The sequence below is a fragment of the Cuculus canorus genome, chromosome 9 (genome assembly GCF_017976375.1).
Source record: "Cuculus canorus isolate bCucCan1 chromosome 9, bCucCan1.pri, whole genome shotgun sequence".
NCBI classification, from domain to species: Eukaryota; Metazoa; Chordata; class Aves; order Cuculiformes; family Cuculidae; genus Cuculus; species Cuculus canorus.
The window spans coordinates 19,789,376-19,804,247 of NC_071409.1; the positions used below are offsets into that span (position 1 = coordinate 19,789,376).

General features: G+C 38.8%; 1 protein-coding gene across 2 annotated transcripts in view; it reads right to left on the reverse strand.

Annotated features, from left to right (window-relative positions):
- Nucleotides 1–7,894: 7,894 nt before the first annotated feature.
- ECT2 (epithelial cell transforming 2) overlaps nt 7,895–14,872 on the reverse strand; it is a 29,779-nt gene continuing 22,801 nt past the window's right edge. The window contains exons 22-24 of one of the 2 annotated variants that reach the window (XM_009562464.2): nt 13,871–13,978; nt 12,650–12,796; nt 7,895–9,430 (exon numbers count right to left, since the gene is read on the reverse strand). In XM_009562464.2, coding sequence (XP_009560759.2) covers nt 9,341–9,430; nt 12,650–12,796; nt 13,871–13,978 — 345 coding nt within the window. In that variant the 3' untranslated portion in view covers nt 7,895–9,340. The other variant, XM_054074866.1, reaches the window with a different exon arrangement.

The following is a 14,872-nucleotide window of genomic DNA, read 5'->3' on the forward strand; positions in this document are numbered from 1 at the left end:
CAGACCTCTCCCCAAGAGTTCCGTTTTTAGGTCACTTCTCTTTCAAAGACTGGTTTCCAAAAGAATGATGGGGGTTTGTTTCCCTCCATCACAGAATTTTATTATCACAAAAATGATTTATCTGCTGACAGCTAGGTTCACAGGCCCCAGGCAACTGATGTCAGTTGAAACCACTCAATGAAAAGCAAAGAACACTATACCAATCTAAAGTAAGGGGGAAAGAAAAAAAGGTATATATACCCTCTCCCCTAAGACTGCCGTGTAACTCTTCTGCTTGCTATTGCAGCCTTTGCTTCCTTGTAAGCATCAGAACTTCTGTACCAAGGCCTGGAAGGGACTATGAGTACAGAGCCAGCTCCTTCAGGTGTTAGGTGTATGTTTACGATTGGGTTACAGCACTAATTACAACTCAGAGAAGGTAGACCAGACAGTGATTGGTCTTAAAAAAACATTTTTCACTTTCACTATTTGTGAAGCCTCTTCTGTCAAAAGGGTGTGGTAAAAACACTGGAAAAACACAGGGTTGTGATTCAAAGTGATAGAGAATGGGTCTACAGCTAAGGTAGGAAAATTAATACATTACCAGAGCAAGAAGATGAGATGCACTCACAACATCCATTGGTAGGAACTACATGAGGACATGCACAAGGGATTAAATCAGTAGACTGCTGCTATTCTTCCTTGGCACTCAGTAAGGGGGACGGGACTCAGAAAATAATTTGAAGCACTTCAAATTCCTGTGCCTCTGCAAGTATCTGCCTCCATTTCTACCACCAAAAAGGAGTCTCACATTAAGAAATCTATAAACTAATCACGAGTTTATTGACACAGAAGACACAGGAACTATGTTAGGCACCACGTTGTGCTTCCAAAGCAAAGATCCTGGGTAAAATTAGAAGAATCTCTATACGTACACACTCTAATATACTTACAACCCAGCTGAGTAGTACAAACGTAACCTGTTGCTTATTTGGTGGCTAGATCACACATCTTTAATCTCAAAACCCAGAACAACAGCAGGCCACAGTTTTACATTTTTCCATTTGAACTACAATCATTGTCACAAGAGCCAATTTCACATTGGGCTGTTCCTTGTTCTTGTTGCAATTCATCACGAGAAGACAAGAGATCTAAGATACCTCAGCAAGGCATAGTCCATGAATAATACAGCACATCATTTTGACCTTTTCGGTTTGCTTTGCAGTGTGATTGGCCAACCATTCCCGTCCTCCCTTGTTAACCACCCCATTAACCTGGGAGGAGAAGGTGGAACGGACAGACAATTAGCCAGCAGAATACTAAAAAGGCTAACAGAGGAGAGCACAGCCCCGGCTTTCTTAAGTTTCGATAAGTGTTAAGATTTTGCAATCTCTTCCCTCTTTCAAAGTGTGGAGGGGAAAAAATAAGAAATCTGACCAGATGAACTTTGTTCTCATTTCAGATTATAATCATGTAATTCCTTTCAGATGTCACGCTTGGATGATTCTAGTGTATGCACAAATAAACCAAGAAGAATGTTTATTTTTACCCTTCTCAATATGGAGACTATTAAATTAGAGCAGTGAACTTTTTCTTTGAAGCTGGTCATTCTTGAGTAAAGTAAAATTGGAGAAGGTAGAGGCGAAAAAGCTCCATACGGCATCCTTCTTTTAAAAGGTCACGCTTGCTACGCTAACTATATGAGCTGAGTCATTCCAGTCATTTCCTAGTCAAAGAGAGGAAAGGGTGGAATTTTTGCATCCTGTGGGCTGTCAGCTGTAGCAAGCTTTATCTCAGTATTCACCACGACTGCCGGGGTAGGCAGATCTCACATGTCCCAGGCACGTGTAGAAAAGGAGGCACAGTAGGTCTCAGTGTAGTTTCAGAAGTGCCTGGTGAAAGCAAGTGCCCTCTTTCCCTATGTTTCTGCACATCTTTGTAAAATCTTCCAATTTTTCCTGAAAGATCACACCATTGTGAATAATACAAAGTTATATAGGCAAGTATGGGAAAATGTTCCCTGAAGCCTCGTACTCAAACAGTCTAATTTCAAGAATTCACATGAATTCTTCTGCTTGTAAAGATTTTCTAAACATTGATCTGGTTGTTCAGTTACAAGGACCTCGCAAAGCTTGTTTTTCAGGTGCTGCCGTATTCTTCTCTTTGTACAAATGTGTTACTTTGAGTTGCTATTAACAGCAATGACATGAATTACTTTAGATGGAAGAAGTGGGGGCAAAGAGAGAGGGACCTTCTCACTATCCATTAGAATGCCAGTTTTTACATTTATCACAGGTATTGACCACAGTAATGCAGGATCTTTTTTATTATCTCATAGTAATAATATAATCTCTATTTTGCTTAAGGTAAGCAGTGATATTCAGACAGGAAGAATTACTAACAAAGAAAAGATAAAGCCTTAAATTATAAAAATGACTTCATGGATTCTCTCTATAATACATTTTAAGGCCAGGAGGAGCCATTAACATCACCTATACGCCAAAGATCTTCACGCTGTTCTTTTTGATATATGGGATCTCAAGGAACATACCATTTCTTTTGACCCTTGCTCTGGAGCATTATCCCTGATAGATTCTTACAAACTATGTATTGAAATATTCACACACTTAGGGGCAGGCTCACAAACTGAAGGAGATAAGAGAGGCGTAATCTCCTTTCAGAGGAGCAGAAATTATTTTTAGGATAAAAGTTCTGCTGTGTTTTTGTAGCAATTTCAGTTAAATCAGCACAAAGAACAGTTTATCAGGCTGCAATATCTTTAATGTGTTGATTTGAAAAGATCTGTACCAACTTTCATGAGCCTTTATTCTTGATTTAAAGTTTGGAATAGAATGAAATATTTCTGGGTACTTAGCGAGAAAAGTTATAGCAGTTACTCGATTTACCAGCTCCCCATAACCCTACCCACTGCTGATCAGGACTAAAGGGACACCATCATCGTGAAAAGAACTCCCAGCCTCAACAGCTAATTTCTACAGACCACTAGCACAAATCAAAACATATCACAGATTAGGAGAGTAGTAATCCCATCAAGAACCAGATTAAACCCTAGGTACATGGAATGGAAAAGGCAAATGAAGAGAAATAAGAAGAAAGACAAGGCATTCCTGCATTTGTTCTAGCATCTGGGTGGCCTAGAGAGTACCGAAGTGAAAGACTTGTTCCCTCTTGCAGATAAAGGACTAAAACTCATATTGTTCTTTGTGCTCTCTAAATGAGGGTTGAGGCGATCTGTACGAGAATGAGAGTGCCAGGAAACATGCTGAGTTGCTATACTGCCTTGAATGGTTTCTCTCCAAAGCCTCTTTTATAAGCAACACAGCAGTAACTTTATTTTTGAAGTATATTTATCCACCACTATTGTTAAATGTGCCCTAAGAATTTTTGTTTTCCGAAGGGATGAGACCATTAGTTTTTACATATCAACAAACAAGCAGAGAGAAAGCTTTTTTTCTTAAGATAGGGAGTGTGGGGGTAAAAACTGGTGCATAAAACTGATTCTGCCATTTAATTAGTAATCAGCAATGATCCGTCAGTCAGAGTTACTGTAATTCATGAACTGTTAAGTCAAAGCAAAAATGGCAAGTAATTAGACTGCATCCATTAGAGCTTCCCTAGCATTCACTCATACAGTGAGGGTTTCAATCTGAGAAAGAAATGGAAGTGTGAAACTCCTTAATATATTCAGCTTTTTAATTAGCAATCAGTGCTGATTTGTCAGCCATACCAACTCTAATGCACGACCCATTGAAACACAGAAAAAAGGCACATTTTCAAAATCATTTATGCTTATATTTACATTCCCTCTGGGCTGAAACATTGGAGAAACTATCGAAATATCATCTTTGCCATCACAGAGCAGCAGAAAGCATGTAGGAGCTTACAATCCAACATAGCCGATGAATTACTGACTGTTTGGGTGAAGACAGAAGTTGAATATTTATGAGACATAGTTAGTATCTCCAAACACTGACAAATAAATATTAGTGGTTTAAATATACAAGAAACATAATCTCCGAGAGCTCAGGTAATACAATTTATATTCCAGTCAATCCCACTTTAAGGAATTCATTAATAAATTGTTAGGGTGCTTACCAGGCTACCGCTCTTTCCTTGATCTCTGGGTGAAGAAAGAGATGGTGGAAGAAAAGTGCAAAAAGTCACCCTCAGCTCAGCTTTCAGAGGTGCCAGGGAAACCTGGGCTGCCTGCGCTGGTGAGGCAGAATGCAGCCTGCTGCTTCTGGGCTTTGGGAGATGCAACATTTTACTTCCCCCAAAACAGGATGGGCTCTGCAGTGCTCCTGATAAGCTGAGCAGCTAAGCTGGGCCTTGCAGCATGGAGCCAAAAGCCTCTTCTTTGTTCCTCAGCCCCCAAAGAGACTGAGATGCTGGAGAGAAAGGGGGAATAAGAAATTTAAAGGTTCTCCTATTGTCACTTCTATTACTGATATCAAATATCAGAACTTTAATTGCTTAATTTTACCAGTATAAAGTGCCAGCATTAAGTCTCCCTACACAGGGTAAAAATGAGAACACTTTACATCTCTAAGTATCTTTTTATCACTACTACATACACATATATGTATTTACACATGTAATAACTTACTTTAAGAACAGAGAGTAGCTCCCACTGCAGTCAGACTCCATACTTAAAGTCAGTATCAATCTATGCATCAGCTGATAAAGACACCAAGACAGCTTAAACTAATCACAATTTGCAGGTAGGGTGGTAATCACTCTTCTAACTGCCTAAATTAGGCATGCAAATGCATGGCTGCAGTTGTATAGAGGCTGATAGAATACTCTGTGCCAGCTGAAAATCAGCCCTAAATAGTGGTAATGTTCTTCTCTAAAAATCACTTTTGTTTGCCTAATGTCTGACAGTGTTACTTCTATTTCACTAGATGTTTAATTAGTTTGTTTTCATGGTGTTCTCACCACCATTTTAGCTTTCCTTGCTGATGAGAGGGAGCAGGTTTCTGGCTCTGCACTTAAAACGAGTCCCAAGGCAAAGAATGAGGCACCAGTGTGCCTTCACCTTTCCAATGTCAGCTGCCAACATTTTAAGCTCCCAACAGCTTTTGTGTTTTAAAAGTATTTTCCAGCTAGTCCCTGCTTTGTCTCTGATAGCTGGCTTTCAAAGGCTGTAAACATCCATAATGCAGTGGAGTTTTTACTTTCTGTTTTTGAAACAGCAACTATTTTTCTGCAAAATACAGGTCAAGCCGTCCTGTTCAATCTACAACGAATTCACAAGCAGGTGCTCTCAAGCAGCTGTAATCTCTCCACCTTTTCCGTTTGAACAAAAACTCATAAAAGATTAATCATCTTAGTCCACAAATGCTTTAATAGCTTGCCATGAGTGTATGTTTATAAATTCTAGGTAAAGGTTTGTGAATGACTGGACTGCTCTAGCCCAGACTAACCTACGTAAGGAAGTTCGCATGATTTAGATGTCAACAAAGAGAGTTCAGCTCCAGTCTGTGTTCCAGACTTCCTCCAGTCTCTTTGCCAACTGCTGGCTTCTTCGACATCTCAGAGGGTTTTTTCCTAATTTTTTAAGCAAGCAAACAAACCATTGCTTTCTTACCTATCACCCTGCCTCAGTACAAGCTTTAGCCTACATACTCCCTCCAAAGTACCACCCAAAAGCTATAGAGGCTCCTTAAACACTATTTATAGTGTAAACTTATGAATACTACTCTGATTTTCAACTAGTAACAAAAATAGGTTGGTAACACAATACATAACTTTCTCAAAGGGAATACTTAAACTCCACAGCAACGTACCTATGGCCCACCCACTAAAAGGAATTTTCTCTTGGAGCACTACTACCAAGATACACATACCAACAAGAGAGGCGAACAAGCATACTGCTAGAAAACTGTATTGTCCTTGAAACAGATCAGAACAGGGAGACATCCTCACCTAACAGTCAACAGAAGACCATTTCCTTTGATAACTATTCTTCAATTTCAAGAGGCACTAATTTAGAGCAACAGCCAAGAGTAAGGACAATTGTAGCAATGAGCATGAGCTTATTGAACTGTTTGATTCTGTACAGCTTGCAAGAAGAGAAGGTTGTGTTTTAAACAAAGATCATCTTTTGACCTCCTCTTCAGAGAGTTCCAGCCTTTCCAAATGAAAGCAATTCTTCTGTATGCTGAATGTGGGCTGGCTAACTCATTAACAGAGTGGTAAGAGAATAAGAGCTAGGTTAGAAAGCAATGTCCTTTTTATCCCAAAGTTTGTTCCTTAAAGAGTTGCAGAACAGATCCTATAGTTTTACAAATACAGAAATCTCAGTATAAAGACTTAAAGAAATTATACTTAAATTCAACTGTACTCTCCAAATAGAATATTTTTTTAAACTTCAGGAGATTCACATTGTCTGTGTCATGATTGAAGCTAGGTGTTGTACAAGACCAGGTTGAATGTTACTCAACAAGGCAAATCCGGTAGCAGCTACATGGCAGAAGTACTCTTTAAAATTCTGGGTATGAGGACCAGTCTCGCCTAATGTTTAAAAGAGCACCAACCAAAATAGCCCCACAACTGATGTTCTTATTCTAATGCTACATGTGCATGCAGACTTAATGGAGGTGGAGGCAAACCTCCCATCTGTAAAAATTCATTTTTGCTTGTTTCTTTTACTCTGGAGCACTTAACATATAAAGCTGACTTCTACCTCTAATCCTATTCCGTCATTTCTTGCTGCTGTGTGACAGCTGTAAAACTAGGAGGCACACTCTCCCAACTCCATTATCCACTCAGTCAATAAATACTGATCAAACCCCATGGAGCCCCACTCCCTATGACCACAGTGAACATTAATAAGGTTTGCTGTCCAATGGGCAGAGATCAGCCAGCTTTGTATGCGCTCAGTAGCAGTTGCCTCTCTGTTAGCAAACTCCCAATACTGTCATGCAAGATAATGCCTTACTAAAACTGGGTCAGATTATTCCTACCACTTTCTCCAGTATCTAAGGCACTTGTTGCACTTTACTAGGTAATTAGATGGAGAGCAAGTTGTCAAATCAGCAAATCAGTGTTAATTATTATCTAGCAGCTTGTTATTTTAACTGAAAAGAATCACACTGTTTTCACTTCTCAATATTCCCATGAATAACTTCTGGTCCCATTGCCAGTCATTATCCAAAAAGCAGTTAAGGGCTTCAGCACAAGCCTAAGATACACACTGGTAGCGTATCCTTGCAGCAATTTGGGACTCAAGCATGCCTTCAGTTAACTGTGCTAGAGTACAATACCTTGGAGTGTAGTCAGAGAGCACTAGACAGAGTAACAAATACAGTGTCTGTTTTAAATCACCTCACTTAATGACAAGGAGACCAAGATACCATTTTTCTTAGTCCTAAGGTAAGATTCTCTTTTTTAACAGTACACTGGGTTTTGGGTTTGTTTTTTTTTTTTTTCCATAAAAAGAGGCAGCTCCTGCTGAAACTTGACAAAACTGGTTAAGATAATAATACATCCAGAATGTGGGAGGGCGTATAGTCACTCTGGAGGCATGGTCTTACTCATTCTTTTTCTCCTTCAAGAGCAAACTAGTTTCCCAGTTAGAAAGTTACATGCAACAAATGAAAAGCAGTAGGACTTGGCCCTCTGAACAATCATTTTCCATTCATTTAGCAACAGTCATGCAGTAGCAGTAACTATAAGATCAGACAAGAGAGTAAGCACTGCAGGTTCAATGGGTTTTCAGTACAAATGAACTTAAGATACAAATAATTTGGAAATTAAAGAAAATCAGAGGAGTAATGATAGGCTGATATTATCACAGGTTTGCATGGAGTTTACCAGGCTGAAGATTCCCTTCCAAAAGTAACAAAAAAAAACCCAAAAAACAACAAAAGCTGTCACTGATCTTTTAGCATAGTATTTATTGAATAGTTTATTTCCTCAAGCTACTTTGTTACTCAAGTGTCAGTGCATATTTACCACATATTTATTTTGAATGGATAAGGACAACACACCCCACAGATACATCCAGGGGAAGAGAGGAAAATGGTGAATATATTCAGGGGGAAAAAAAGCATGGAGTTCCAACAGACTCAGGACTACCAACTTGTATACTTTATTAGGAATAGCTATACAGCTAAGCAAAGTACAGTTGTAGGCTGGAGCGCAACACAACGCTGTCTTTTCACAAAGTAGACTCTCATAAGAGCATGTTTAGCAAAGCCATAAACAGTAGTATTTTAAACAGGTTATTTACATTGCTTGGACTGGTAAAAAGATATAAAAACCAGTTAAGTCTGACACAATCAGAAGCATCACTAATAAATAGACATAAGACAAGACACTGGCAGTTAAAAAGAAACCAGAAGTTAAGAACTCCTGCTAACGCAGACAGACCATTAAAACATCAATGAAATGCAGAAATATACATACAGAGATAGTTCCTGAGATAGCATTGCATCATACTGACTGTTCAGAGGAAATGAAAGATGAGAATATCACTTTTGAAGGAAGATACAAGCACATGAGAAAGCCAGGTAAAAGCCTTAGGAGTATGACACTGGAAATTTGACACATCAAATTCAGGCTCTTAAGTTTCCATATCACACCAACAATCCCAAGCATTAAATAATGATTCTTTAACCAAGTATGCGGAAAGTGTGGGCTATACTCCCTACTAAAAGGGAGTGTAATTATTTTCCTCAGACTTCCACATCAAAGAAATTCAAAGTATACAATTACCATTTTTGGTGGTCAAAGCTAGTTATAGAATTTAAACTTGCTGTCCAAATAAATCCATGTAACACGTACTGTTACAGTGAGGCTGTAAAGACCGTAATCACAGAAACTCAATTCTACTTCTTTATAAACAACTATATTTATAAGATATCTGGAATCTGTACAACAGGTTAACTGTCATACTTCAAAGGTCAGGTACTTCATAACACATCTCCATTTAAGAAATCAACATTTCAAACATTAGAGTGCTCTGTCAATTGATGAAATTAGGCAAGCATAATAGTCATTCAGAGTAGCGGAATTTCATTCCAAAATCTGACAAAATAGTTAATTGCCTAAAGGGAAGTTTCCATAGGAGAAAACACTTCCATTATGTTGGCGAGCAAATAAATTCGGGCAAGGGAATACTGTGTCTTGAATGCAGACTGAATTACTTATTCTACTGATTAGCTGATCTGCTTCAATACAACTAAAAACCCCTTGTGATTAACTTAGTGTTATCTAACATTTTGCTAATCATTGCTAAGTGCTAATGACTAAGGTACCGTTAATGTCAGTAACAGGTCATTTGAACAGCCAGCTGCTTGTCAGTCACAATACAGCATTGTATTTTCAACTTGCTTCATATCAAGTGAGTTGTTGATCGACTTAATGTATGACTCCTGTTTTCAAAGGCCGAGGGAAGACTGACCAAGGAAGGAGAAGGAATGCCCTATTGAGGAAGAAAAAATATTTTATTATTTAATCATTTATTAGCCAGTACAAACAATGCAGTAGTCACTTCTCAACGTTGGTATACACTACAAGGAATGTAACAGTACAGAAGATACTTAAGATTGGTAGCTTTTGAATTAGTGATTCAGCATTTCTAGATTTTGAATAGCAAAGTTAAACTGCACCAAAATGTGTAGAAAACATACATTTTAAAAAATGTGCAAGAAGGACTTTCCTTTTTACCAGCTTTCAGAGATTCAGAATGCAAGAACGTGTTTGTGAAGAGTAGCTGCTAACCAAGTATTAGCACATATCTTGCACAATGCTTTGTGCAATAATCATCTCCCTCCAAATTGAAGGCAAAATATGTTACAACAATCTCTTAGAGAAACACAGCTCCCCTCTGACTGTAACACTTGGTATTCTTACCAGCTTTGAGCCCCAGATTGAACACATGCCTTCTTGGCTACAGAAGGCAATAGGCATACGTATGACTTGTCAAAGCTTGCTTTAGCTGTGCCTGGATGGGCACAAACTAGGCCAAAACCTGACTTTTCCCAGTGTCAGCAGAAAAGGCTGCTTATGGGACTTAAAATTACGGTGAAACCAGCACATCAATACATAGTACGAAAAGTTAACCTCTCTCAATCAGATGAGATTTTATATTCATTTTTCATTAGACCTGAAGACGCTCCCCTCAAATGATCTTCTTTTGCTCTTCATAGCACGGGCAAGCTTTTCAGCATATACACAGGCCCTGGTAGTCCAGCAGCTTGCTGCATCTGCGTGCTTGAGGAATCTTTCCAAGTGGGATATTTTGAGTGGGTAAGGATATACCACCTCACTACAAACTCTAATGCCTATTTATGGCATGCATTCTATTTGCAGTCATTGGCAACATCTGAAAATTAAACCCTAAACTCCTCTTTATAAAGCAGCTCTTATTAGACTCTAAAGTACTTTATGCAGGACATTTTTTCTATTTACAAGCAAGGGAACAAAAAACCTAAAAACAGGTAAAATTAGCTGCTCAAAGATTTCCTTGCAAACAAGTTAAAGTCCTCAAACTCTGGCTAGTGAGCTACACTGTCACTCAGACAACCGAATTGAAACTAGCAGTAATTCCATAGTTTAGAAATGAACTAAGAAAAAAAGTTCAGTAAAAATAAAGTTCAGAGGATTTGTGAAAGAATCGACTTCGCATCCAGAATGAGAAATAGAACTAGACCACACTTGAGTGTTAACTGCAACCCCGTGCATTGGAACAAGTCAAATAAAAACCCAACACCATTTAAAACTTCATGGATCCTAGGGTTTTATATAGTTGTACCATGCTGTCTTGGTTTAGAAGAATTAAGATTTTCTTCTCACTTCATGCGAGTTGGGCTTTAGTATGTGATGTACAGGATTTTTCAGCACCACACTGGTTATTATCTCCAGCATCACCATAAGGGGTGGTAGTAATACAGATAGGACACGACCTGTCCAGGGCATGACTGTTTAAGCTTTCTAAATTGGAAGACGTTTTTTCTTCTACATTTGAAAGACGAATATTTGGAGAGCCAGGACACAGCACAGGTCGAGGCTTGGAATTTTGCAAGCTCCAATCAACAGAATTGGAGCGATGAACATTAACACCACTTTTGACAGATCCGTTTAGGCTGCACGTAGAAGATGAACGAGCACACTATAAATAGGAAGGAGTTCAAGAGTTAGTTCAAACAAGAAAAAACACAGGCATCCAAGCCTTACTGGTATTTTCACTCTACAGTTTCTCTACACCAAAAAGTTCCCACATAAGCACAGGTCGGGATTTTATTTAAATAAAACTATACGTCAAAAATGGCTTTGACAGAGTCAGCGGACTCAAACAGGTTTCCTGCAGCTTTAGTTTCCTACTCAAAAGCCACACTGGTATCCCAGCTTGAGGGTCTGGAACCCAAACCTCCCTTTTCCCCTCAGCATTATGAATCAACCAAAAAAGCTTTATGCAAGTTCAGTGGTGCATAGGATTGGTTAAAAAAAAAACCCACACACTACATCACACAACATATGATCTGCTGCCAAGGTGCAGCTTACTACCTCAGTAGTCCAAGAACTACAATTTCAAATAGGAAAATATTTTTACTACTGTAAGTTTCTACCATTTTTTGGAAAAAAGTATTTTTGTATGGCATAGACAGACAAAGAGAAAAGTACATGACTCGCATTTTCCTGAGAGCTGAGATTCAGTGTGGTATCAAAATGAAGAGAGAATATTAGAATTCTAAAACAGTTGTTGGAGCAATCATAGCTGAAGGAAGAAAATCTTTACAGAGAACTGGAATACAGCCACACTGGTAGATTTTTATTTCCTCTAAAGCAAGGGAGTCCACCGTGATACTTCCTCACTTATTAATTCATATTTCTCACGCCTGTCTCAGATGGGAGAGCAGGGTAATATCTCTGTTATACAATTTAATGGCCACTCAAACCTACTGAATTATCTCTATATTAAGGTACAGACATATGAGGCAAAAGCAGAAAGATACACAGGAAATCCTGTTCTTGGCCTTCTGTCCTAAAAACCACAGACTTAAAAAGTAGATGTTTAGTCAGCACATAGATTTACTAAAACATTAGAATAAAAGTGAGAATGATAAAAAAAATTCCTCCAAATCTAGTCTGCTTTACTAGAGCGTACTAGAAAATTGAGTTCGACCCAACATAGCAAAAGAAAATCGCATAGCAGAAGACTTGCAGTATGTAGAGCTTTATTATTTCCCAAGTTTTCTTGAACACGTAAGATTATCCCCTTACATTTTTAAAAGCACTCAGACTGCAGCATCTATATTTCTCTACTCTTCCTTCCCAGTTTGTTTCACAGGATATCTATCAACCGATTAATTTCACCATACTATTTAGGGCTGCACACCATATTTGTGTATATATATTATCCAAAATCAAAAGCATGAACCAAGTACATTGGAAGTTTCTCACTCTCTCAGAAAAGGAGACATATACCATCTCTGGCAAAAGAGGGGGCGGTTGTCCCCCAACTTAATTGTACAAGGCAAGTCGTGGTTTCCAGTACATACAGCAGATCTCGGTTTTGCATTTTCAGCAAGTAAGCCTTCTCATTAAACAAGCCTTGCTCGGAAAATAATACATCTATATATAGAGTAATAACCGATCTTAAAAAGGTTACTTATTTGGCCTGCACAATCAAATCACTTACCGCTAATGAAGATGTACTAGTCAGTCGGCTGCCTATATAACTGTCATTAGCTGAACTGGAACTTCTTCCTTCTGTTGCACTATGTGACATTAAAGCCCTTCGAAGAGCTCTCTTTGGTGTTTTTGAGAAAGAAAATGCTCTTGTGACCTGAGGAGTTTGACAAGTAGTTACACACTGACAAAAATCATGCTCTACAATACAGACTACCATTCAGATTTGAACAGCTGTAAGACATGTATCAAATGTTAATATGGTTGTATCAAAACCAGCCAAACACACAAACCCAAGAGGTGATCTCACTTTAAAGGCTCCCCATCACCCTGGCTCTCCTCACTCTGTCCAAATATGAAGAAAACGTGGGGGGTTAGGGTTAGAAGGGAAGGCAGAGATTAATGGAAGTTAAAATAAGGTCTAGTCGACTAGGCTTCCCCACATTCCTTAGGTTCTGCAAAGTCAGGCCCCCTCCTTTCAGTTGTTCTCAGTGCTGTGTTTAGCACCTTCCAAACTACAGCAGCTGCTACAGTTTTGTCTAAGATGTATTACCATTGTGAACACAGTAAGCCTACTGCAAGGCTGCCGTGAATGGGGAACAGATTCCTCCTTGCATTATCATTGTCACTCCTTCTCACGTGCCACTAACTTCAGCAGAACCAAACCCAGTGCACAGACAACATAACAGCAGACAGACACCCTGCTGCCTGCCTCCCAGACAGGTCGTGGCGGAACAGGGCACAGCTCCTCAGTCCATTAGCTGAAAGCAGCTAAGCCATACACAAAGGTAACTGTACACAGGCAGACACCAGAATTCAGCAGTTCCTTGCTATTTCAGAGTCTATTTTACATGCACACTATGCTCTACGCCCACCCTACCTTTAAAGGTACTTGAATTTAGATAATCACATGCAGCCTTAAACCACCACTCAATATGCCAAAACCAGTAACAGCTGAAGGTTGGGGTTTTTTGTTTAAAAGACTCAAAATATTAAACTAAGTTTCATAATAGACTAAAAAATGACCACATAATACTTATGACCATAATATTTAAGTCTATACACAGATACTCCAAAACTACTCAGTCAAAACATCAAACATTTCCCACCTTCTTTATTTAAGGAGCTTATACTTAAAGAGTTTTAGTTCAGATTAAGTTCTTCCTGCCACTACTATAAACACTACAAAACACCAGAAACACTGAAAAGCACTATCTTTGTCATATCTTACCTTTTTTGATGTTTTCTTTATTGCCCTGGAGGCTCTGCTGAGAGTACTGTCCATATCTTTAGTATTTACTTCAACTGAATCAGGATCAGCAGTATAAATGAGATTCTCCTATTGACAAAAATAGTCTTAATGGTCAAACATTAGCACTCATCAAAATACCACTCTCTAATTCAACAAGTGAGATTCAGAGGTTTTAATTGCTATATTCCTCCAGTTACACAGCTATTTACTTTCATGTAATAGTTCATGAGACTAACTGCTGGTACGATTGGTTCATGAAACCAGTTCATCGGTGGTTTTACATTTGGTTTGCTTGATTAAGTTTCAAGTTCAGGGTTGACCAAAGTAAAGGCAGAGTGGGGAGTTTCACAACACATATACCCCTTTGCCTCACTAACAAATCTAGCACTTTTCTGAAGTAAAATTTTGATAGCTCCAGCTGTCAAAGATTAAAACTAAACTTTTAAGCTTAAGCTCAATAGATGTTTCAGAAGAGCCATAAGGTTTGGGTTTTTCTTTTTCATATCTCATTCTTAAACTCTAGCATGTGCAAAGCAACCTCTCACTTGCTACTTACATAACTTGGGGGGGAGGAAGGGGCACACAGAAGTGGCAAGTTTCTGGGGATTTTTTTGCTCTTGTTCTGGGGTTTTATTTTGAGAAAAGACAGTTTACATAAAAAAAGTTTTGGAAACAAAAATCACAAGGACACCAGGCAGCAAGCAGTAAGGCTATTCCTAGCAGCAGTTAAAGCTTTTACTGCCACCGTGTGGCAAAGTGAACTATAGCTCATCCTCGTATGATGCCGTAGAAGTGTTGAAAACCACGGAAAAGGGGAAGTGTACTTAGATCGAAGCTCAGTTTGACATTTAAATCAGCAAGAAAATAGTATCATATAGTTGGTACAAAGCAGTAGTTACAGAAATTTTAACTCGTGGGGTTTGGCATAGTAGGTTACAATTTGTCAGCGTATGGATTCTGAATGTCCTGGGGCAAAAGGGA